Source organism: Anastrepha ludens, chromosome 6 (genome assembly GCF_028408465.1).
Source record: "Anastrepha ludens isolate Willacy chromosome 6, idAnaLude1.1, whole genome shotgun sequence".
Taxonomy (NCBI): domain Eukaryota; kingdom Metazoa; phylum Arthropoda; class Insecta; order Diptera; family Tephritidae; genus Anastrepha; species Anastrepha ludens.
In genome coordinates, this window is record NC_071502.1 from 49,630,874 (window position 1) to 49,655,629 (window position 24,756).

Here is a 24,756-nt window from a genome sequence, read left to right on the forward strand (position 1 = left end):
CCGATGACGTTATTCACAGCTCGGGAGTTTAAGAAGATGATAATTGTCTCCCGATGAATGTCATTTAGTGCCTGTCTAAATCCTGCCTGTCCGAGATCTCGTCAGAATAGTTGAAGAAGAGGCTGCTGACGTGCCTGGGAAGCGTCTCAGGTTCTAGCAGGTGCCTACAGAGGTGCAATCGAAGGTAACAGAAACTGTCTGCTGAGCAGTTTTTGCTCTTTGATATCACGGGATGCCCCCGTGGCTATCCTGATTGTGGCTCGGTCTCGCCAAGTTCGCTCCTTAAGTCTTTTATAAAATACACCGTAAATTGAAGCTGGTTTGAATACTTACCGCTGCATGCCAGCAAATAGTTAAGTCTAATTTAAATTTTTTTACGATTTTGTTTATTTTTATAAAAATAAATATTACAACTACAATCGATTTTTCGTTCGTACAAAGTACACTTATAAAAAAACATATTTATATATATAGTAACTTAAAATTAATGGCAGTATTGTGTTTTTTTTCGTACAATGAAAATGCCCCAAAAAACAATATAAAAAATAAATTACTAAATTTTGCAAAAAATTTCTATGGTATCATCAAATGATGTACTATTGTTTTGTGACAGTTATTAAATCTAAGTTAGGCATTTTGAACTAAGTATTTCTAGTATTCCTTCCTCTCAAAACTCACTTTTTCCTATGCATCTTAATAGCGGAAAACATCATTTAATTGCCCGCAATCGCCTCAACAGCTGGGTTATGTCATTCGGCAGACGGCCGATGCTACTTAGTGGCACATCGTAAGAACTTACGCCGTTGTAGGCATTGCTTGGCTTTTGTTGCGCGCTAGAGCTTTCAGCTTCACTCACAGCACTCACAACATCCATGCGTCGCTGCGCCGTTAGCACCGGCGTGGTAGGCGCCGGTATGAGGCCGGCTGTGAGTGCAGGCAATTGAATATTCAGATGGTTGTCGTGTTCAGGTGGTACGATGCTATTGCTGAATTCGTCAAGTGTCTGGTGTTGGTGCGGCAGTGGTGCGTTGCCGGGGCGAGCGCTAGTAATTGAGTTACCCAGTGGCGGGAATTGTGGAAGCTGTTGTTGTTGTTGCTTGAAGTTATTGAAGAAGCTGGGTGGAATAAGTGATGTTTGTTGTTGTTGTGCAGCCACTGATACTTGCTGCGCAGATTGGTGTTGCTGCTGTTGCTGTTGCTGCTGGTGTGGGTAATACAACTGAGTTGCTGTGGTTTGCTGGGACTGATATTGTTGTTGCGTTTGTTTTGGCTGTAGGTAAGTTTGTGTTTGTTGTGTGGAATATTGGTGATTTTGCTTTTGTTGAAATACTTGTGGCGGTTGTTGCCATAATGACTGTTGTTGTGATGTTTGATAAATTCTATTAGTGTTATATTGTTGTTGTGGTTGTGGCTGTGTAAGCCTAACTGCTTGTTGCTGTTGCACCTGTGGACTCGTAAACTGCTGGAAATATTGCTGCTCTTTCAGTTGCTGCTGTTGTTGCTGCTTTTGTATTTGTTGCAATTGCTGTAGCTGCTGCTGCTGCGCTAACTGCAGCGCTTGTTGGTTTTGCTGACTGAAATGTTGCTGTTGTTGTTGTTTGTGGGGTGATGCCAGGTAAGTTGATGCGATCGCTGCAACTTGTTGATATGGGGCTTGTGGTTGTTGTTGTTGTAGGTGTTGCTGCTCCTTTTGACCAACAAATGTGGCAGGTGTAGTAGGCGCTTTTTGAAAGTAATATTGTTGCTGGCTTTGTGTTTGTCCATATTGCTGTTGTTGTTGCTGTGTTTTTGCAGTTTGTTGTTGATTGTTATTGTTCGTTGGTGTGTTAGTTTTCGTATAACTCGCAGCAGTTTGCCCGAACTTCTTTGTGAGAAAGTCATCCAATGGCACATATGAAGTTGGTGTTGGCTTGGGTTGCGGCTGCGTGACCAATGCCGAAATAATAGACGACACTGAATTAGGTGGAATACGTTGTCCTTCTGCGCGCGCAATAATAATACGCGGCGCCGGCGAAGTCGGTGCATGCGAGTTGACAATCGGTAATAAATGTTGTGGACGCTGCGGTGGCGTTAGCTGGGCGGGAGCTGCAAAGAGGAGGGTAGTTGGAAGGCGAAATATTGAGTGTTGTTTTTATTTTCTTGTCTTCGAATTTTCAATTAGCGCAATAGAGTGTACGTATATGTGGGTGTGTGTGTGTGTATGTGCATTACTTTAGATAGTTTAATAGTGTGTGTATGTGTGCACTTGGTATACATTTACAAAAATTCAGCTTAAGAGCGCGCTGACTCAAGCGAAGCGAACTCACCTTGCGGCGGCAGCTTATTGTAGCTTTGTGTAACCGAGTTGCCAACGGTACGCGCATTACTGTTCAGTGAAAGCGCGCGTGGCGTTTGTGCTGGTGTTGACTGGTACACAACAGTCGGCTGGCTAGACGCTTGTTGACTTTGGAAATTCTGTAAGATGGAATCATCAACAATAGCGCGTGTTAGCTTTTCAAAGTCGAGAAAAGTTGCAGATTCGCCATGAGTAGTGATAGAGGAAGAGGAAGAAGAAAAGGAAGCAGAATCGGTGGTAGGAGCTGCAGTGGAGGCAGAGGATGAAGCCATTGAGTAAGTGACAATAGATTGGGGTGCTTGAACCGCGACGGTAGGTGCTTGATTTTTAGATGAAGAAATCGAATAGGAAACAGAGGAGGTAATAGATTTTAGTAAATGATCAAGATTTGGTGTAGGACTGTGTGCATGTGTTCCAGTACCGATAGACACTGATTGCGCTGGTGGTGCTGTGGTGGTTGTCGTCGATGAACTTGTTTGTCTTGACGCGTTTGTTTGCTTTTTAATATTGTCATAGCGACTACGTGCGCGCAATGCAACACTGCGCGTTGGTTTAGTCACTGCGTGCTGAGAACTAAAACTTGTAACCTGCTCAGTGCTTGGCTTCCGGCTGGCTTGAAAGCGTCTAAAACTATTTCGCATGCTCTCAATAACTGAAGCGCCGATGCTGGTGCTGCCCTCTGCCGCTGTTGACGTGGTTGTGGTTGTAGCGCCGCGCTTATGTGTGCTGTCGCCGTCGAAGGAGTTGCCGCGCGCGTCATAACGCTTACCGCCACTAACGCCGCCCAACTCCTTGTCTATGTTACGCACTGCGATCTTCCTGCTCGTTTGCGATGATTCAATACTACTTTGATTGCTATTATTGTATTCTACAATAGGCGCAGCAGTTGTTGTGTTGGATGTTGTAGTAGCCAGTGTACGATTGTTCGCTGCTGCTAGACGCGATAAGCGTAACCGACTTGCGGCCACGCGCTTCAAATAACTACGAGGTGTGGTGGTGCTGCTGCTGATAGCTGGGAATTTCGTTGTTGTTGTCTTACTAGGTATCTGTAGATTCGTACGTTTCTCATATACAATTGGTTTCGCGGTGGCGCGCTGTTTTGAAGCCAAACGGCGATAGTTGCGTATACGCTCCTGAAAGCTGCCGCCTTCGCTCATGCTCGCTATGACAGTGGTGCTGGTTAAAGGTTGCGCGGTGGTTGTAGTTGTAGTTGTGGTTGACGATGTCGTGGCATCCATCGTAGGCTGTGCAGCAACGCCACTTGAGTTAACTGCTGCATTCACCGTTTCATCATCAACATGTATGAATAGAGCTCCGCCTTCACCGTAGTTTGGATCTAGAATCGCGCTATAGGAACCGCTTGCTCTTTGTGTATTCTCTTCATCTTTATTGCTGACATGTTTGGTTAATTTCACACCCGCCAGCAGTAACTTGGCCGCTTGATTTTCCACATCTAATTTGTCCTCATCCAGTATCGCTGGGTAGGTTTTTATATGCATTTGCTGTTCAGCGGGTGCTTGCGTAGTGCTTGCAATTTCTGTCGTATCTTCTGTAGGTGGAAACAGTAGATGCTGTATAAGACTGTCGTCTGTGTCGACTGATGGACTGGACTCTTTTGTTTGTGCTAATATTGCGCTCACTGTAGTCGTGTTCGTTTGAGCCAAATCTTTCAGTATTTGCGTGCTATTCATCATTAGATCAGACGTTTCTTCCGCCGGACTAATGATTTCCTCGAACTCATAGAGAGTGGGTGCGTCAGCGGTTGTAGTCTCAACATTTTCTGTCAACTCTTTTTCTGGTGGGCTCAAGAAGTTGTAATCCAAACTCATGGGCACCGTCCCGACCGAATTCAAATAATATTTTTCCTGATTCACATACGTAGCCGTAGTCGTAGTAGCTGTTGGACCTACGGTGGTAGTATCATAATCATGCGGTTTGCTAAATCCCTCGCCCGCAGCTATATTAGTCGCAAGATTCGCAGCTGCTTCGTTTGCTATTTCGGCTGGCTCAATTGGTGTAGGCGTGGTTGTCATAAAAGTGAACTGTATAGTATCATCGATGCTCTCATAAGTCGATCCATTTGAACCAATCGAATTTTGTTTTTGCGTTATGAATTCTTTAGTGTTCTTGGTATCTTTGTAGGTATCATCGATAGGCAGCTCATTCGGCTTTAAACGGCGTTCATCGAAATTACGGAATATGTGTGTGTGCGTTTGTACGTAATGTTTTCAAAATGAGTTTCGGTGATGACGATGGATACAGTGTAGATGTGAAAAGTGTAGAGTAGTGATTATGGTGCAAAGCAGAGAGCAAATATGTGAAATGGAAGAGAGTAAAAAAGAGAAAATAGAAAGTAGGAAGAGGAAAACATTTGCACAGTAATAGAAAATATGATGCAATTCTAGCAAAAATATGTATGTATGTATGCATCCTAAGTAAGTGCAAAAGTGTAACTGAAATTAGTCGAGTAACTAAATAAATTATGATGAAACCAAACAAAATGAAAAAATGATTTAAAAAAAACATAAATAAACTAAATTATATTAAATACAAACAAATAAAAAGCGAAACCAAGAAACAAAAAAATAATAACAATTAAATTAAACGAAATAAAATAAAATAAGACAAAGTACAAAATTATTAAATGAAAGAAATAGAAACGACGTAAAATGAAACTAAACAATAAAAATAATATTTAATAAATAATGGAAGGTTAAGTAAAATTAAATAAAAACTAAGAATTTAAACGAAAAAAGTAAAATAAAATAGAAAAATAAAATAAGTCACAACAATACAAAAACAGTTAAATAAAAATAGTAAAAATATATTGTATATATAAATAGAAACAAAATAAAATAAAATGAAATAAAACAAGGAACAAAAAAGTTAAAGGAAAAAAAGTAAAAAAAGGTAAAATGAAATAAAATGGAATGTGTACACATAAAAAAATTAAAAGAAATAAAAGTTATTTAAACCAAACTGAACAGAATAAAATAAAATAAAAAACCAAAAACATAATGAAAAAATTGGGAAATAAAATAGAGTAGAAAAAACAGAGTAGAATAAAAGAATATTAAATTTAAACAAAAAATTAATACTTTTGTAAAATAAAATAGGATATATAAAAAAAGGTAAAATAAAATAAAAAATTTGAATTAAAAATTTGTTTTAAGTAAAGTAAAATAAAATAAAAAAAAAACTAAAAAAGGGGTAATATTAAATAAAATGGAATGTATACACATAAACAAATTAAAAAAAATAAAAGTTATTTAAACAAAACCGCACAGAATAAAATAAAATAAAAAACAAAAAACCAAAAAGCATAATGAAAAAATTGTGAAATAAAATAGAGTAGAAAAAACAGAGTAGAATAAAATGATATTAAACTTAAACAAAAAATTAAGTATTAAAAAAATTAAATCATTTTTAACAAAATGAAAAAATAAATAAAATAAAATAGAACAAAATCGAAATAAAAGAAATAAAAAGGAAAATGAAATGAAACTAAACAAAGAAATAAAATGAAAAAAAATAAATAAGAAAAAAATAATAATAATATACAGTCGAACCTCAATAAGTCGAACTTCGATATCTCGAATATTTGATATCTCGAAACAAATTGCTTGGCAATGGCGTTTAGAGTGAGAATTGTGTGTAATTTTTACTTTATAACTCGAACTTCTATTACTCGAATATCTTGATAACTCGAACAGAATATTTGGCGCCAGATTTGATAAGTCGAATTTCCGGGGGAGTCCCCTTATTACGTGTTGCTTATTTTATAGCGAACAGATGTCAGCAGTTGGATCGCTGCACTGTTTAAGCCCACAGGTATTTTATTAGTAGTTCTTACGCGAAAATAAACATTGTTGACATGTCATCAAAACGTTGTTTAAAAACTTTATCTATTGATGAAAAATTGAAACTAATAAAGGAAGTAGAAATGGGTGCGCGAAAAAAATATGTAGCTGTAAAGTATGCTATTCCGGCAAATACAGTGCCAACTATTTTAAAAAATAAACAAACGGTTATTACTGCAATCGAAAGTGGTGGTGAAAGTGGGAGTTCAAAGAGACTTAAAAAGCCAACATACGTAAATGTGGACAAAGCAGTTTTAGAATGGTTTAAATCGGCAAGAACACGGAATTTGCCTATATCCGGAGGATTACTTAAAGAAAAAGCATTGGAATTTAGTCAAAAATTAGAACAACCGAATTTCAAGGCAATCACTGGTTGGGAAGGTATGTACATTCATAAAATAAATGTGCAAGCTGGCACCTAAAGTCTTTTTTTTTCTAAGATCTGGTATATGTCATAAAAAGGCGTGTGGTGAGAGTAGTGATGTAAGCGAAGAAGACTGTATGAAATGGCAACGTGATGTTTTACCTCATTTATTAGAAGGTTATCAAGCACGGGACGTATTCAATGCAGACGAGACGGGCTTATTCTTTAAATGTCCTCCAGATAACACCTTAACTTTTAAAAACCAGGAATACCATGGAGGAAAGCACAGTAAACAGAGAGTTACGTTGATGATTGCCGCAAACATGGATGGATCAGAAAAATTGAAATTACTCTTGATAGGTAAAAGTAATCAACCCCGCTGTTTTAGAGGTGTTAAATGGTTACCTCTCGACTATAAAGCTAAATTCAAAGGCGTGGATGACGGGAGCCTTTTTTGAAGAATGGCTTCTTAACTTAGACAAACAATTTGGAAAAGCCGGAAGAAATATTCTACTTTTTATTGACAACTGCCCAGCCCATCCTAAAGACATCCAACAGAGATTAAAGTTTATCAAACTTGCATTTTTCCCCCGAATATGACATCAAAATTACAACCACTCGATCAAGGTGTCATACAAAATTTAAAATGTCATTATCGTCGCAGAATTTAAAAAAAATACTATAAAATGCTTTGAGGTAAACAAAAATCTTAACATTACATTAATAGACTGTGTTGATGAAATAACTAATGCATGGAATATCGATGTTAAGCCAGAAACCATCTCTAATTGTTTTAGAGAAGCCGGCTTCGGTCAATATTCTGAATGGGAGTAAGAAGATGAGCTAGTTGCAAATTCGTTCAAGATTTTGAGGTCATATTTAAAAACCAATGAACATACAACCGATTCTCTGTACAATGGTTTAAATAATATTGAAGCTTTTTTTGAAGATCATAATAAAAAATCCTATCGTCAATCCCAAATAATTAACTTTTTTACTTTAAGCGAATGAAAGCTATACATCTATTCATACAATGTTCTTAATTATGTATATATAATTTTAAAATATACACATACAATATTATATAGCAACTGTACATAATTTGAAGCTTGTACTGTTTTATCAATAAAATTGTTTGCTAACCCTTGAGTTTTATGGATTGTTTTATTTTGTTTATGGATTTTTATGTATATATGTACGTATGTATTATATATTATATTTGATAACTCGAAATCTTGATAGCTCGATTTTTTTTGTGGCATGTCATAGTTCGAGTTATCGAAGTTCGACTGTACATCAAAATTAAATAAAATAAAAATAAATAAATTGGTAAGATAAAGGAGAATATAATAAATAAAAAAAGAAATAAATAAATAAATTAGAAAAAAATAATAAAATACATCAAAATTAAATAGAAATAAATAAATAAAATTAAATAAATAATAATAAAATAAAATTAAATAATTTGTAAAATAAAGGAGAATATAATAAATTAAAAAAGTTACTAAATTTGTAAAATAAAATATAATACATAAAAAAGGTAAAATGAAATAAAAAATTTGAATTAAAAATTAGTTTTAAGTAAAACAAAATAGAATTAAATAAAATAAAATTTAAAAAATCGAAAAAAAAATTAAAATAAGAGAACTGAGGATCCACTTATCTAAATTTAGCTCGTCAAATACGGTTGCGCCCTAAAAATGGAATGGAGTCGGTGGTTTATGGGCCGGAAGCATTATTGAGTTATATTTTCAAAATAGAATTGAGCTATCGCTCGATCGAAGCATCAACAGGGCCCATATTGTTCGCGAAACTAACAATTGGTTGAAGAAATGATTCGGTAATAAGATTAAGATAATCTTTCTAAATGCGCTCTTGCCGCCGAAGATATCGCTGAACACACATTTCACAACTGTCCGCTTTGGGAACATGAACGGCGAAAACTGGAGGACGCTATCGGTCATATAACTAACGAAAATATCATTGTCAAAATGATAAGCAGCGAGGAAATATGGGAAAGACTCAGCAGATTTGTGGAAAACATTCTTCGAATGAAAAAGCGGAACTCAAACGTAGGTAATGATAAATATAAAATGCTACTCGGAAGTCATACGAAAGCGGTTCCTGGGCGCGTGACGATTACAAACGAGGAGGAGTTTTTTAGCTCTACAAGTTGGTCATACATTACTGCGATGCCGGCTTTGATGATGTGTGAAATATACATATTAAACCCCCTCATAAAGCAAAAAATAAGGTAAGCTAGCCTCCAAAATCATATTGATTTTACGCATGTGGGCTGCCCTGTGAGGAACTTTTTCAGTTAAATAAATATTCTTAAAGACTTTGGTTTCTTAATTCCAATATTTCTTAAAAATAATCTTTTATTGTAAAATTGATTAGAAATTCTTAAAAGACATTTGCAGATCTTTCTTAACTTCCAATCACGAAGACTACAATAGCAGTCTCACTTACTTTCCATTATCGCTCAAAAAGAAAGAGGTACAAGGAAGTTAAACTGTTAATGTGACATTGCCTGCTGTTCAGGTCATCAAATAGAGCCTCATAAGAAACAAGAAAAGACCGTGGGCCACATAATCTATGCTGTTTGCTTGGTAAAGAACAGCTAAAAGTTGGCTGGCGAGGTTAACCAGCGACAATCGACTACAAAATACTACTGTCCAAAGGATTAACAATATTTCTTAATATTGATTCTGGTGTACGAATTTCAGAGTTCAACTGTCGTAAATGTTTCTGGTAACACTACGCATGTGTGGGGCCTACCTATGCTGCCAAGTCTAATCAAATTCAATTATTTTTTTATATTAATTATATAAAATGTAATGAAATATAGAACAATTTATGAATAAATTTTTATAAAGTTATGTAAGTCTTCCGATGCAACGAAGGATGTGAAAAATAACAATGAAAAGGGACTATAGAAATATGAGCAAGAAATGACAGAAATTAAATGAATGGGAGAAAAATAAAAAGAAGAAGAGCATGCGCAGAGTTCTAGAAAGCAATAAAAGAAGAGTTGAATTGGAATATCCTTAGTTTTCTACAAAATTTTGGTAAATTGCACCCTTAAAAATTATTCTCAATTATGATCTCGACACTTCAGTAAATTCTATCACAAATTTACGCTTAAAATTTTGAACACTTTTAAAACATTCATGGCTTCGTAACTCACTTAAACTTTAAACCCAATTGCCAAAAAAAGAAAAGCGTGTTTTACGATAAAAAATGTCACTTACCGTAAATCGTATCGTACTTGCCGTCTGCTTTGGCTTCGCATACTCATAGTGTGGTCGCTTGGCCCGATCACTTTGCGACGAAAAACCGCGACTTAAAAACCTGAACGAGGTTTTATTCGTCTGTGGCGCGGGCACTTGATACCCAGAAATGCTAGGATTCAAATCATCGGAAACCTCTTCAAGTAAGTTATTTATGTTGGCTGCCAAAATTAGGTCTTCATTAGATTGGCGTAAGTTTTTCACATAATCCGGTGCAATAATTTCTTTTGCGGGCAATTCGGCAAGATCATTCAAGGCAACATTCACTTTTTCGGCGAAATTACGTTTCTGTTCACTACTTTGGCGACTAGTTGGTTCCGCTATAATGCGCGCACTCTCATGCATGAAGCTAACACCCGGATCGGAGGATAATTCACCCAGGCTATTGACATAAACATCTTCATCATCTGGTTTAGCAGCACTCTTTGCTTGGCTCACTCGCGTTCCCTGCTGCGGTTGCTGTGCTGTACCGCGCGTTGATCCAACTCCGCTACTTTGTGAATTGGGAGTCTTAGTTTCGGTACGTTGAATTTGGCGTTGCTGTTGCAGCTTTTTACGTTGTTGAGTAACTGCATCCTCCACCTGTGTATGCTGATTACCGCCGGTACTCTTCGAGACAGATTCGACCTGCGCACGTGTAACTGCCTGTTTGCGCGTCAAATAAGCGCGTTGACTACTATCGCGACTAGACTGTTGCACTGCGTCTGTCTCACTAACATCCAGGCCGCTTTCTGCCAATTCCAATTGTTTCTTAAGCGTGTGATGTGAACGCGTTGCTTGTGGTACGGCGGAACTTTTAAGTGCTTGTGATATCGTCTTTATGGGATATTCCATCATTTGGCGTACCCTCTCCATCATATCATAACTGCTGCCAATACGATTAACATTATTTTTGCTGTAGTATTGCTCCGATTCATCGCAATTAACGTTACGATACCAATCACAAACGAAATTCTTCTGACTGAATAGTGTGCCATTGGGGCAAAGGAAACCGAAGCCATGTATAGTGCGGGAAGTATGAGCACAAATGCGGAACACCTGACAGCGCGTCTCCATATCAGCATAGTAACCTGAAAGGGAGTTTATAATTAGAAAAAAACAAAATAAGACCTGCAGTAAACCTCAGCTTCCATATATTGCGTGATATTCCGACAAAGCTAAATCAACTTTGAGACCGGTTTTAAGTTTTTCTATATGAGACCTTTTTTTGCGCTCTATTTTCGTTATAGATATTGCTACTTTGTACCTATATCATTTGTTGGATGTTCAACCGAGCTCGTCTTCCAATTTGTGGTGTACGCCATGATATTTTTCCACATATGAAGACACTTAAATTTTATGGCCTGCAAGGAGATTACCACAAAGCTAAAAATCAGTCGAACCAAGCGGAGGTAGCCGTAATCAAAGAAACTGCTAAGCAGTTGCTTACTTGTGGAACTACTTCAACAGAGTAAATGCTTGAAACTGTTCGGGAAATGTCGGATCTCCCTTTCAGAATACCTCGAAATTAAGCTCAATTAGTGACCTGGTTACAGGGTCATTGTGGCGGTTTCGTTATGAAAAGAGAGTATTAGGGGTCAGTTGAAAGCCTGTCGTCTGCAGTGGAATGATGGGCTTCACGTCAATTCAGCGAGTGCTGGCAAAGTACACAAACTAGCAAAGTTGCGAGATCCATCTTGTCACTAATGGACAATGGAGGAGCTCAAGGAAACTTCTAAGGTTACCAAAGCCGCAGCCCTCGAATTTTGTGAGTGCCCTTTTTGAATATTGCCCGTGAGGTATCCACGCGGTGAGACTTGGTATTATTTCAAGTTTTTTTTTGTAGCAGAAGCTGTCTGGAAGATGAGATGAAATCATCTCGGCACCTTCCCTTCGGCTATACTGCTTTCACCGGCTGGCGGTATAGCAGGTTTAGATATCGCACACCTGATGAATTTGATTGATAAGCTAGTAATCGTTCGGTCTTTTACATAATCCTCAGAATTTTAAAAATTTAAAAATAATCAGAAATAAAGCAACTCCAAAATATTACATATTTTAAAGAAATACACTGACTATTTTAATATGTTTTATTTATTTGAAAGGGTGTTTGAAAATACGTGCTTAGATGTTGTTTTAAAATAAAACATGTCAAAATTTAGATACTTTCAGGCATCACTATTTCTATTCAAAATACGGCTCTTTGTGAAAAAATATATAACTTAATTATCCACCAAGAGCACATCTACAGTTAAAATCCGCCATACAGCCAATTCATGAATGCCTAATTGTTGAGAACATTGAGATATCGATGTTGAGCAAAATTCTCAACGGAACGTCCAGTTTTTGGTCTGCCAGTCCTTTTTCTATCCTCAACAGAGTCAGTTTCTTAAAATGTTTTCATCAACTTTCGAAAAGTCTACTTATTTCGATTCTTATTCCCAACAAATAAATCACGAATTTTGGGATATGTTGTTCTTGAAGATCGACCATTTTCATTTTAACACGTTGTATCCATGGTTGGGTTCCTGGTCACAGCGACATTGCTGGAAACTGTGAGGCGGATGAGCTGGCCAGACAAGGGACATGCGAGGTGATTTCCCCGCGAAGGGAGAGAATTGGGATCCCCCTGACTACTTGCGGTCTGCCCCTGGAAAGATGGGCATCGAACCAACTCAGCGAGCGCTGGGCAAGTACACAAACGTGTAAGGTCGCGAAATTCTTCTGGCCACGTGTGGACCGGAGGCACTCGGGCGAGCTTCTCAGGCTGACAAAATCAGCTCTCTAATCTCGTGGGTTTTCTCACAGGACACAATGCGCGAGGAATGCATGCTGTGAGACTGAGGATGAGGTGGAATCATCTCAGCACCTTCTCCTTAGCTGCCCTGCTCTGGCGGGGCTAAGATCTAGGCATCTTGGCTCCTACTTCTTTGTCACGCCTGCTGATACATTAAAAATCTGATGAATTTCATCAGCAGCATAAAGCGGGTGACGCAAACATAGTCATCGTTCGTAATCCGCACGCTCCTAACCATCCCAGCACCACCTCTGCCCGCTCTCTCCCTGTATCCCATCGGTCTTTCTCTCCCGCCTCACCCCTCCATAATGGCATCACAAAGGACGAATCCTTCTTCGTCCAAGTTTGCCCATTCCCTGGGCAACCATATCAACCTAACCTAACCTAAGCATGGCTGAAATTGTACATCTGTTCACTTGACAAACGTGAAAGATGACTTGAAAAATCGTCTTAACTACCGTTTAGAAATTATTCACTACTGGCATTTAGGCGAAACTTTTGCGGGCAAATACCCTTCACAATGTTTTCCTTCATATACAAACCTTCATGTTTTCCAGTACACTCAAACCTCGTACTTGGCACCTCGCTATAGACGGGGTAATCAATATCAGGTTCTCCGGGTATTGTATGCCGCAGATCGAATTGTTGATGTGTAACGCCACTGAAAGGAAAATAATGTAACAAAATATATTAATTCACTTAAACTTGTATTATCAACATACTATTGAGATAAAAATAATTTCTTTTTCACCTCGTATAATCATTTGATGTTTCCGCATCTTCGAAGGTACCCTGCGCATTGCTGATGCAAAGCAGTGTCAGTTGGAGTAGCCAAAATAGTAGACCTACATATATTTTATAGTTTAGGAGTACAATAAAGTTTACAGCGTGAGCATTTTTATGGTTTTGTTTTTTGTCTTTCAATAGATTTACCAAACATTTTCGGTCTCCTCATTTCCACACTATGGTCAAGCAATTGTACTTCTGGGCGCACGCTAGTTATTCTGCAATGAAGAGATTCAAATTAGACATTATATAAAAAAAACATATATTGGTTTATTTATTACTAAAATCCGTTTCGTTGATTAGTTACACTAGCCATTGTACATAGTTACAAATGCAGGAGATAAAAAAGGGTCATAAGCGCGCATCCGCATTGACATCCCAACCTGAAATGTATTATCTAATCATGCAAGAAATTGCGTTGACCCAAAAAATGAATCAAGAGTGGAAAAGTAATCAAAACAAAACAGAAAAAAAGCAACCAAAAGTTCAAAACAACTTTTTCCATATACGAGTATAAGAAATATGTAAATTGTGAATGAATCAAACCGAAATAAATTATGCACAGAGCCAGGCAAGCAAGCGAATAATAAAAAGATTAAAAAAAAAAATAAAAAAAACGAGCGTCGGTGAGTTGTATGGTGTCTGTTGATAGCACATGTAGGTTTATGTGTTATGTATGTATGCCAACGCCTATCGTTTTGCCTCATCATCAACATCACTAGTCGCAAGACCTATACTCTAATCAATCTTTCTTTTGTGCATCCCTTGCCCACCACACCTCACAACCGTACACCTGAGTGGCTAGAAAGAAAAGTTATTGCTTTAAATTTGCCGAACAACTATTTAATTCACTTTTGCGTAAAAAAAAGAAATCGAAACGGCGTGATAACTCGTTTACTATTATTTAACAAGCTTACAAAATTCGCTTTCATGCAGTTATGTGACAATGAATGATGAAAATTCAGATCTCCAACTAGTTAATACCCACTAATAACTTGCGTAAATTACCATAAAAATTTGCAGTTAATTAATTTAAAGTATTTGCCAATTCGAAAATGTATTCAAATTAGTAATAAATATGACATCTTTTTTTGTGTCACAGAGCGTGGCATCACTCGTAGGTTTGTATGTAAATTTTTGCAAATTTTTCCTAAAACTTGCTTGAAGTGTTATTGAAACTCACATTCGCTTTTGAAATAAAAATTAGTAAAAAAGCAATAGCTGATATTCAAATAAATTGCATCATTGCCATTTCGAATAATGCATAGAGTTACGCTGGCACGCTTTAATTGCTAGGACTTTAATGCCTTTCTAAAGCTCGGTTACTTTTTCAAAGCAAAGGAATAGCCACAGATTATTGAGTGGTTCAAAATAGGGAAATGGATCGTACGGATATGCTGCTATTAGCATGTCTATCCGGTGCCTTGGGATTTCGGTATTTGCGAAATCCCGAAAATACCGGGATTATTTGCCTGGAATCTCGAAATTTTCCGTATTTGAAACTTCTTACGTAACATATGAAATGGATGAGAAAAATTACTTTTTACAGACTTTAACTTTTTAGCAAATATGGATATGTTTGAACGTTTTTGTTTCTGTTTTTCTTTTCATATAAAAAGCAATACATGCAAATGCATATCTCTATTGTAAAAAGTTGTACTGATTTAGTTGATTTACTATTTAATCATAAATGAATATGAATTAAAGCCTACTACTTTCCGCTTAAATTGCAATGGATGCAAAAATATATGAACTTCTTTCAATCACAAAATACATGTCGAAAAAAAATCTATGCAAAAAGATCTTTCCTCGACATAACTTAAGTTACTTTATCAGATGTGTAGAAGTTAAAGTAGATATTACTTTATAACTACTGCGTTTATTTTATTACTAATGAAGTAATGTTCAGTTTAAATAAAAAAGTATCGGGAATTTTTTAGCTGCATGAGAAGTATCGATATCGATAACTATGGTTTAACAGCTGAGAACAGCAAACTGTGTTGCCATTTCTGTTTTGTAAGGTTTGACAAGCCATCATGAATTGTTTAATGCCAAAACAACGCTTCCAAATTGTCGAAATTTACTTTGAAAAAAAATTTGTTCGCAAAGTTCATAGAGCACTAACGGCATCATCCGCCTTTACTTCTTTCGAAATGAGAAAGGAGCTGTCGTTACGGTGAAATACGAGCGCTATTGCGTCATGCTGACGGAATTTTGGTTTCTGAAAATTAATCAGTTAAACGCCGATGACATTTGGTTCCAAGAAGTCGGTGCAACTTGCCTTAACAATCGATTTATTGCATTTTTAAGGCACCATTGACGCCATATGACCAGATTTATTGGAAAAAGTAGTAAAAAATTGGGTTTATCCAATGGACCATGTAACTGGTAGACCCTGTTAAAAATTAATCGGTCATCGAGAGCAATAAACTTATACTACTGGCTCAAAATAATCAAAACAAAAAAGTACTAATCTTTTTTTTATTTCCTTTTTAAAGAAAAATCTATGAGTTAAAGGTCGATAGCCTTTGCTGCTAGTCGCTTTAATTGTATGTACATATAATACTTAATAACTTAATATACAAGGTGTCTCAAAATTATCTAATTATCCAATTTTGTTTTTGTCTAGATTGGCTCTATAAGCACTTGAACGATTTTGGCCGAGTTTAACAAAGCGCGCAAGTCATTTCTTTCTGGTGCTAACTGGCGCTAGCTGGAAACACCAATTGAAGACAAGTCCTTCTCCACCTGATCTGCCCAACGCATAAGAGGTCATCATCCTCTATCCTCTGCTAACACTAGCTGGTAACGCATCGAATACTTTTAGGTTGACATGATCAAGCTACCGAAGCCGCTGGATCTTTATTCGCTGCACTGTGTCTATGTCGTCGTAAAGCTCACACAGCTCATTGTTTCATTACCTACGTCGCTAATGTGCAAAGGTCCAAAAATATTTCCAAAATTTTTCTCTCACACACTCCAAGGGACGCCTTATCGAATGGTGTCACGCTCAAGTTTCTGCGCCATACAATAAAGTGGGCATGGTGAGGGACTTATACTTATATAGCATTTGCTCTTTTTCTTATCTCAACTTTAGATCGTTGTAATACACAACTGGCATCACCAAAAATAAAACTTAGATGGCAGGTATATGTCATGAATTAGAGCTCACTATGAACTGTTAGTGCTGAATATTACTCCACCTTTTGGTGAGATATTAAGAAATACAAATTTGCTAAGACAGTTTATTACGTAATCAGTTTGAATAAGTTTTTAAATAAAAGCAGAATACCTTTTATTTAAGCAACTCTTTGAGCTGTTCTTAGCATGACTAAGAAACAATGACTCATCGTTCTCCGAGACAGCTAAAAAAAATATACACGCACTGTCAGTAGTTTCTTTAAAACTTCTAAAATAAAACGCAAATTTCTTTGACATTAATTCGTCATATGTTGGCATTTAAAAGGATGCAAGCACACATGCTTACACAACCGTTAAATGTTAATGAATACAATTCGCTGAATGTGCCACAAAGATTTCTGAAGGCCAGGTGACTCTCAAGTAAGTGACGCATGCACGAAGGCAGCTCAAGTTAATGTTCTTTCTTTTCCAATGTATAAACACCAGTGTGACTACCAATTCCCTATAAATGATGATTCCTAAAACGCTACTAAGTATTACATATATCTCTGAAAGTCAAATAGTTTTTTATGAGGTTTTGTCTATGATAGAACTGCATTTGAAGGCCTGCACTCCTCTACCGATTAATGACAGCTATAAGGAAACTTTTTTTTCTGATATTATATTGTTTTTTTTTTTTTTTGATTTTTTTTTTTAATATGTACAAGTACACGCAGGCGGCAGCCAAAAATGTGTATGTACAAATATGGTTTCATAAGAATGTTTTATGAACTGTCCTAAACCATTTGGTCTGTTGAGAAAAGCCAGGCGGCTACTACATTGAATAACTACACATGTAAGCATATTTTTGGTAGCCAAAAGTCAAAATTGTAATGGCTATTTTAAGTGTGTGCGTAGGGCATTGCACTGCATGCAATAAACTCATATAGTTTTTTTTATATTAAAGGCAACTAACAGCTTAAGTAAAACAGTTAAGAGTGAATGATTTAATTATGTTGTCTTAAACAGTTGTGGTCATAAAAATAATAATCAGTTTAATAAGCAAACAATCAGTATCTACTTCTCTATTTTAATGAATTATAGGGCAAAATTGTCAGAGCAATTCATTAGATAGAAACAAAACTTGATGCAAAGTTCGAATCTGAAAGTATGTGGCAGGCAAAAGAGTTAGGCTATATACCACAAAAACAGAAATATGCAAATAGTTAGTGAACTAATGAGCGCCGCCATTTATGCACAGCGTTAAATAATTATAATATAGGCAACTTATTGGTTTCTTATTAAATTTTAAAAATTTTTTTATGACAATATAGTATATTCTTCAACAAAAACCATATAAATCGAAGTTTCAAACGATGTGCAAATTAAAAAAAATTCACATGAAATTTTATAATTTTTTAATCTAGATTTTGTTTCTGGAGAAAAAATTTCGGGTATGCAGTTTTAAATCCTATTCAATTTTGGTATAATACCATAAAGTAAAAGTTTCAAGTGGCTCAAAAATCGCATTGATTTTTAACATTTTTTTTTCTTGGCGGTCTTGTGTATTTGCTTCATGTAGCGAAAGCTCAACATTTTCCTTCAACTTGCACATTGAGTTTTTGACGCTTGCACGGCATTTACGGGCTGTTTTTGAGAGCGTAGATTATTTTTTGATTGGAAACTTGTAGGGAATTTCTGTTTTAGTATAAAATCATGCAATGGTTACTTTACTTTTACGTAGTTTATTATAGAAATATGCTTCAATTTTTTACTTAAAATATTAAATTTTGTGACTTCTTAGAACGGATAAAGGTAAGTGATGAATTTGCGCACATTTAAGCTACTTTTAGTATTGTTATTTTGCCGGTCAGAGCTAAAATCTTGCCGGTTTACTTTCTCAGTTCATATTCTAATGGGTAGCTATGGAGAAAATAATACCATGTGCTAAGGACAAAACTCTCGACATTTTTCGTTTCACCCATATTTCGGAAGTGTGAAATCTGAAATTTTAGCGAGAAGAAATTCAACAGAGCCTCTTCTAATAGCATTCATTATAAGGAGAAAATGTTCAAAGTCATAAAAATCTACGAAAATTTTGAGCGACTTAAACCTTTATTATGCTAACATTTAATGCACTATAAAAATTCATACCTTAATTTTTTTGTTTTAATTTTCATTACAAAGTGTGAAAAATTGTCGAATTTTCATTAATCCTGGAAGATCGTGGTGTCCCTGGTGAGAGTGAATGATTTGTGGATTCTGGGCCCCACTACTCCTGCTCCTACACCATATGGTGTTTTTGATCTATCAGTGTACCATTTTTGTGAATCATCATTCATCCATTTTGGGTTGGATACTTCAGATACTTAAGGACTTTATTACTTATGTCATTTGTGATTAATTTTTAGATGCCTAAAACTTAAATGTTTTCCAGATACTCAATTTTAAACATTATTTTAAAACATACTTTATTTTGACTTCAGCCTTGACAATTAAGAGTGGCTGCTTGATGGGCTTACGATTTTGTGCTAAGTATTTCCTGCTTCATATAATTCGAAAAAAATTGTATGGAAACTATTCCGCAAATTATTATAGAAAGTAGGATGCCTTTTTAGCTATCCATAGTGGTATACTTATCATTAACAGAATTAACTGAGTAAGGTATACACACTTATATATGAGTACTTAGTTAAGGGGTGAGCCTGCTTTAGAGGCTTCAAAAAATCGATTTTTTCGTGGATTTTTTTGGGAAGGAAAGAAATATTCGATTGAAACGAAACTTTCTGGTTTTATTGCTATATATTTCAACAGTCTTCTCAAATTTTTTAATTAAAATATATATCATATTAAGCCTGGTACAAGCATTTTGCCGAGGCGTGTGCATGTATCGTGCGGCGGGAAAGATGCAGGTCGCAATTATCATCTGAAACCAAAAACCCAAAAAGTGTTTATTTTGGTATAGTATAGCTTCTAGTTAAACCAAGAAAATTAAACAAAAAGTGAGCAATTCAACAATTTTTCGCTAATTAAAAAAAATAATAATTTTTTTGGAAAAACAAATTCACTTTAGATTGTTTAAAAAGTGGGTTAATCATAACTTTCTTAAGGTTTTTAGGTGCAACTAGAAGATAATTTAATTCCGAATACAGTCAATGTTATCTCGTTTCGATAGAACGTTTAACTTTTCCCCTATCTTTCCCTCCAATTAGGAAAAATCGCAAAAATTAAAAACCGAGAAATCGCACTACGAGCAATCCGGCCGCTCGTATACCTGCTCGACGCTTGCTCACAATTTCTTCTGTAACTCCGGAAATATTTTGAATTTGCTTCTGAAATTTTTAAGACACATTCTTGGATAGTTTGGGAAGACACTTATGAAAAAAAATCGATTTTTTGAAGCCTCTAAAGTAGGCTCCCTCCCCCCTTAATGAGTTTTTCAGTAATATTTTTAACGATTTGTATGACATTTGAAATTTACTATTGAAAAATTAACAAAATAAAGAAAATAATATTAAAGGCAGGAACTTAGCATATTCCACAATACTCGCGAAAAACAATTATTAAAGTTCGGTTATCGATATACCAAGTTAAGATATCAGTAATGATTTAGTAACGGTTTTATTGGGATTTGTAAGTAGTCCTCATGTAACTACATATATAGTCCAATAAAAAAGTGAAAAAAAGTGCGCAGAAAATCTTCTGTCATTTATCAGCTACCTTCTATTCGCATATTTTTCTATTTCCAGTTATACCTCGGGAACTGATAATATTAAAAAGGGAAACCTTCTTTTGATTCCATTCTAAGTTTGGGGTAGTTAGCACGTTTGATTTGCATTTTATGCAAGATTTTCGAAACTTATTTTTAACTTAATCGTAACGCAAAAATGTGTGGCTGCGAAAATCGAAAGGACTAGTTGGTCCGGCCTCATATTGGCCACAACTCATCACTATACCCTATACCCAATAGGTGGTTGTAGGGTATAAATACAAGGTGGCGCAAAATATATCATCAATTTTGTATTTGAATAACTTTTAATAAATAAAAAAAATGTTTTGTGTGATGGAAATCTTTGTTTTGACTTTAAGGTAGTTCGTTGCTTGCCTGTTTGTATACTGCAGCTGTCTAGTTCACAATATGATTGATGTACGAGGCTGTTTATAAAATTATAAATCTTGCGACAGGATACATTTTTTTTAAACTTAAATTTATAATTTTTATTTTTAACATCAATAATGTGTTTTTTTTTTTGAGGAAATATGGAAAACCACAATATACGAGAAAATTTCAATTTTCAATTCATATTCAATTGAACTCCAACAATTATATATAAATAAGCTATTCATACTCCACAAAGATCAAAGAAGTTGCAAGCACACTGCAACACCTTGAGGAGGTTGTCAAAGCTACTTCCAATCGGGAGCAACGTTTGAATTATTATGTAGAGTGGAAAAGCGATGATCAAATTGAAGGTCGTAACTTAATTTGCTCGTATCTTATAAACGAGTTCCCGGAACTTAATTGCTTCTCTCTTATAAACCTTTACATATTTTACCATTACCAAATGAAAAAAAAAAAATTAAAAAAAGTCTAAATGCACCCAAAAATATTTGTGTGGAATACACAAAGCACTTGTCATGTACAAGAGCAACCATGCACTAGACAACGCACACACAACACGCCTACTTGAACGCATCTTATTAAGCGGAAACCAAAGACGTTATTACCATACAAAGCGAAGCCGGCAACATTTTTGAGAAGTTCATTCATTTCGAAAATTGATATTTAAAAAAGAAAAAATAAATAAATAAATTAGCAACGCATTTCATTAAAATGGAAATTATTTTTAATTGTTAGTGCCCAACCAATTGAAGCAACTAAGTAGCTATTTCGGCATTTAAAACAAATAATTGATTGACAGTCGTGCACATGAACAAATACAGACAGTCCACTTGAAAGCAATTATTTTTGCATAGCTGATTTTTTTCACCTTTTCGGCTTTTTGCCGCGCTCTTCTACTCATGTTATCAATTTGACGGCAATTTTATGGTACACCTGAGGCCTAAGGCATTTCTTAAAGGCCGCCAAAGTAACAACAAGTTTTCTTAAAACAAATTATTTTTTTCCTAATTACTATTTTACTGAATTTTTTGTCGCTAATTGTAGATAGTTTATTTTGGGAGCTTGTGTTTGTTTTCTACACTTGAACTTCATTGGAAATTGATTCACCCTTCATGTAATTGATTTTTCTTCACACTTCTAAGCTCAATGTTTGCCGTTTTATGAGTAATTATTGTCACATTAAAGGTCAATAAACTAAATCTTTGTTTTTGTTGTTATACCTTATACTCGTATATGCATAGAAATTTGCCAGCAAGCGTATTTAATTGCTTAAAATTATTCCATTAACTATTTTAATGAATGGAATGCAAAGGCTGTGAGTTTCAGAGTACCAGAAAATGCACGCTGATCGTCACGCAAAAGACTTAAGGCACAAACTTGACTTGGTTGTCAAAGAAGATGGCCTATATAGCGTTGGTCGTATAAAATATAATGTTTACTAGTATGTGTTTAGTTTAAAATTTTGCTATTTATGGCTAATTTACTTAATTTGACATATGGCATTTTTGTGTGGTTGCATTTGAAACATAAAGTAATATGTATCGCTTTTGCTTAAATTTGGCGTACCGTGTCGTCTTAATTAGGGCGCAATAGCTAAAATTTTAAATTATTAGGTGGTTGTGATAGAATTTTGCATTTTTGGTAATATTTGAGTGATTCTAATATTAAATAGGTGTTTAATGTATTCTCAACCTTTTTCGGAATCAGTTTTGAAAAATAGCTTAACAAACAATAAATGTCACCTAAAAGCATAAATAAAATATTTTGCATAAATACAAAGGCGATATTTTAATTTTTTATAGTGCTAATCACCATGAGATTAATTAACTAAATCCTTTGTAAAATATGGCTTAATATAAGATATAAAAAAATTGTATAAAATCACTAATTACACAATGCAACAAAATGAACATAATTTTTATTGCTTGCGGTCTCATAGCATTTTTCGGAATGGTTATGAAAAATAAGAAGACACATATTTTACCAAATACTTGTATCAGTAATTTTTTTCATTTCATGCCCCCTCGAAGTTTAAAGTTCTTATCTTATTTGAACTTTTTAGATATTTTGACTAAATTTGCGAGTAACGCACCCATTGCTCGCGCACTTACAGACTTCAATTTATTATCCAATTCCGAACTGTACCATAAAATCTGTTTAATGGTTTTTGTGTTATCAGCAAAACTGTAAGAAAGTTTAAGTTTCTATGGATAAGCACTAGTCTTCAGAACGGATAATACAAAATGGGCCAAACTTTAAGTGATAATTGGAGGAATTTTCTGAGGAGTTTATAGGCTGCATTCTGTTCCGAAAATATTACTCGCCAGCTGGTGCTGTGGTCGGCATATTTCTAAAAGTCCTATTTGTAGTTAATTTTGACTAATAGGACTATGAATAAGTTCGTGCGGTTTTTTTCCGAAATTTGAAACTTTATTGACGTAAAATGGTTACAAATTTAATATTCAAAATATTGTCCATCGCTTACTACTACTTTTTCCCATCTTTCTGGCAATTCACGGATTCCCTTTGTGAAAAATTCGGTCGGTTTTGCCGCAATCCACGAATCGATCCATTTTTTGACTTCATCGTAATTACGGAAGTGCTGGTCAGCCAGGCCATGTTGCATCGATCGGAAGAGATAGTAATCGGATGGCGCAAGGTCTGGACTATACGGCGGGTGGGGTAGGACATCCCATTTGAGCGTTTCTAAGTATGTTTTGACCACTTGTGCAACATGTGGCCGAGCATTGTCATGTTGCAAAATAACTTTGTCGTGTCTATCGGCGTATTGCGGCCGTTTTTCTCGCAGTGCTCGGCTCAAACGCATCAATTGTCGTCGGTAGACATCCCCCGTAATCGTTTCATTCGGTTTCAGTAGCTCATAATACACAACACCCAGCTGGTCCCACCAGATACACAGCATAACCTTCAGGCCATGAATATTCTGCGCCGACGTCGATGTTGAAGCATGGCCAGGGTATCCATACGTTGCCCGACGTTTTGGATTGTCGTAATGGACCCACTTTTCATCGCCAGTCACAATTCGATGCAAAAAACCCTTTCTTTTGTGCCGTTGAAGCAGTTGTTCGCATGCCATAAAACGGCGTTCAACGTCTCTTGGCTTCAATTCATACGGCACCCAATGGCCTACCTTTCGGATCATTCCCATGGCTTTTAAACGTTTGGAAATGGTTGATTGATCAACTCCCAAAGTTTTTGCAACCTCTTCTTGCGTTTGAGCCGGATCTTGATCGAGCAATTCCTCCAATTCGGTATCCATGAACTTTGGCGGCGCACCCTCGCGTTCTTCGTCTTCCAAGCCAAAATCACCACTTTTAAAGCGTGCAAACCACTTCTGGCACGTTTGCTCAGATAGAGCATGCTCACCATAAACTTCCACCAAGATACGATGACTTTCGGCTGCTTTTTTCTTCATATTAAAATAATGAAGAAGAATTCCCCGCAAAAACACATTATTTGGCACGAAATTCGACATTTTCAAGTGTGGTAAAAATATTGTTGTTTACGCTTCAAATAAAAAACTTATACTGACGTTTGTGCCTTACGACAGTAGCTCTCCAATGAATGTTTGGAAATGTGGATCGATGGAATAATAATCAAGTTACGCCATCTGTTGTAAAACCGCACGAACTTATTCATAGTCCTATTATATTCAAAATATATATTAGATAGTGAAAATAAACAAATGAAACTCGCTGGAGAAAGCTTAAGCAGCAAGGGAAAGTAAGAAGTACTGCCCCCATTGAAATCACAGAGGCCATGCTCTAGCGGCTAACGCTATGCTAAATGAGATGTTCGTAAATATTGCAGACAAAACGGCTGCGAGCTGCATTCGGTTCAAACTACGGGCACCTAAAAATTCTTATAAGTTTTGAGTTCATCCGAACTGTACCGTAAATATCAGTGTATGTTTATGTTGGGTCCAAGCGAGTCCTTTTCTATTGACATCAGCATATAGGGTTCAATAAATCTTTTCACGAATGGTTTAAACTCATACGCAAAGACCAATGACGCAGTAATATATTGGGAATAACACTTTAAGATTTTCCGGATAACTAAAGTGTTTTTGAAGTGGAAG

The 24,756-nt window shown here is 36.0% G+C and overlaps 1 protein-coding gene across 1 annotated transcript; it reads right to left on the reverse strand.

Moving 5' to 3' along the window:
* Positions 1 to 533: 533 nt before the first annotated feature.
* Positions 534 to 23,003, reverse strand: LOC128867057 (uncharacterized). The gene is made up of 7 exons (XM_054108151.1): positions 22,978 to 23,003; positions 13,562 to 13,632; positions 13,380 to 13,473; positions 13,171 to 13,289; positions 9,763 to 10,922; positions 2,307 to 4,503; positions 534 to 2,085 (listed from the first exon to the last, which is right to left on the reverse strand). Exons 1-7 carry the CDS (start codon positions 23,001 to 23,003, stop codon positions 710 to 712), a joined length of 5,043 nt encoding a protein of 1,680 aa, XP_053964126.1. The 3' UTR covers positions 534 to 709.
* Between the last annotated feature and the right edge of the window lie 1,753 nt (positions 23,004 to 24,756).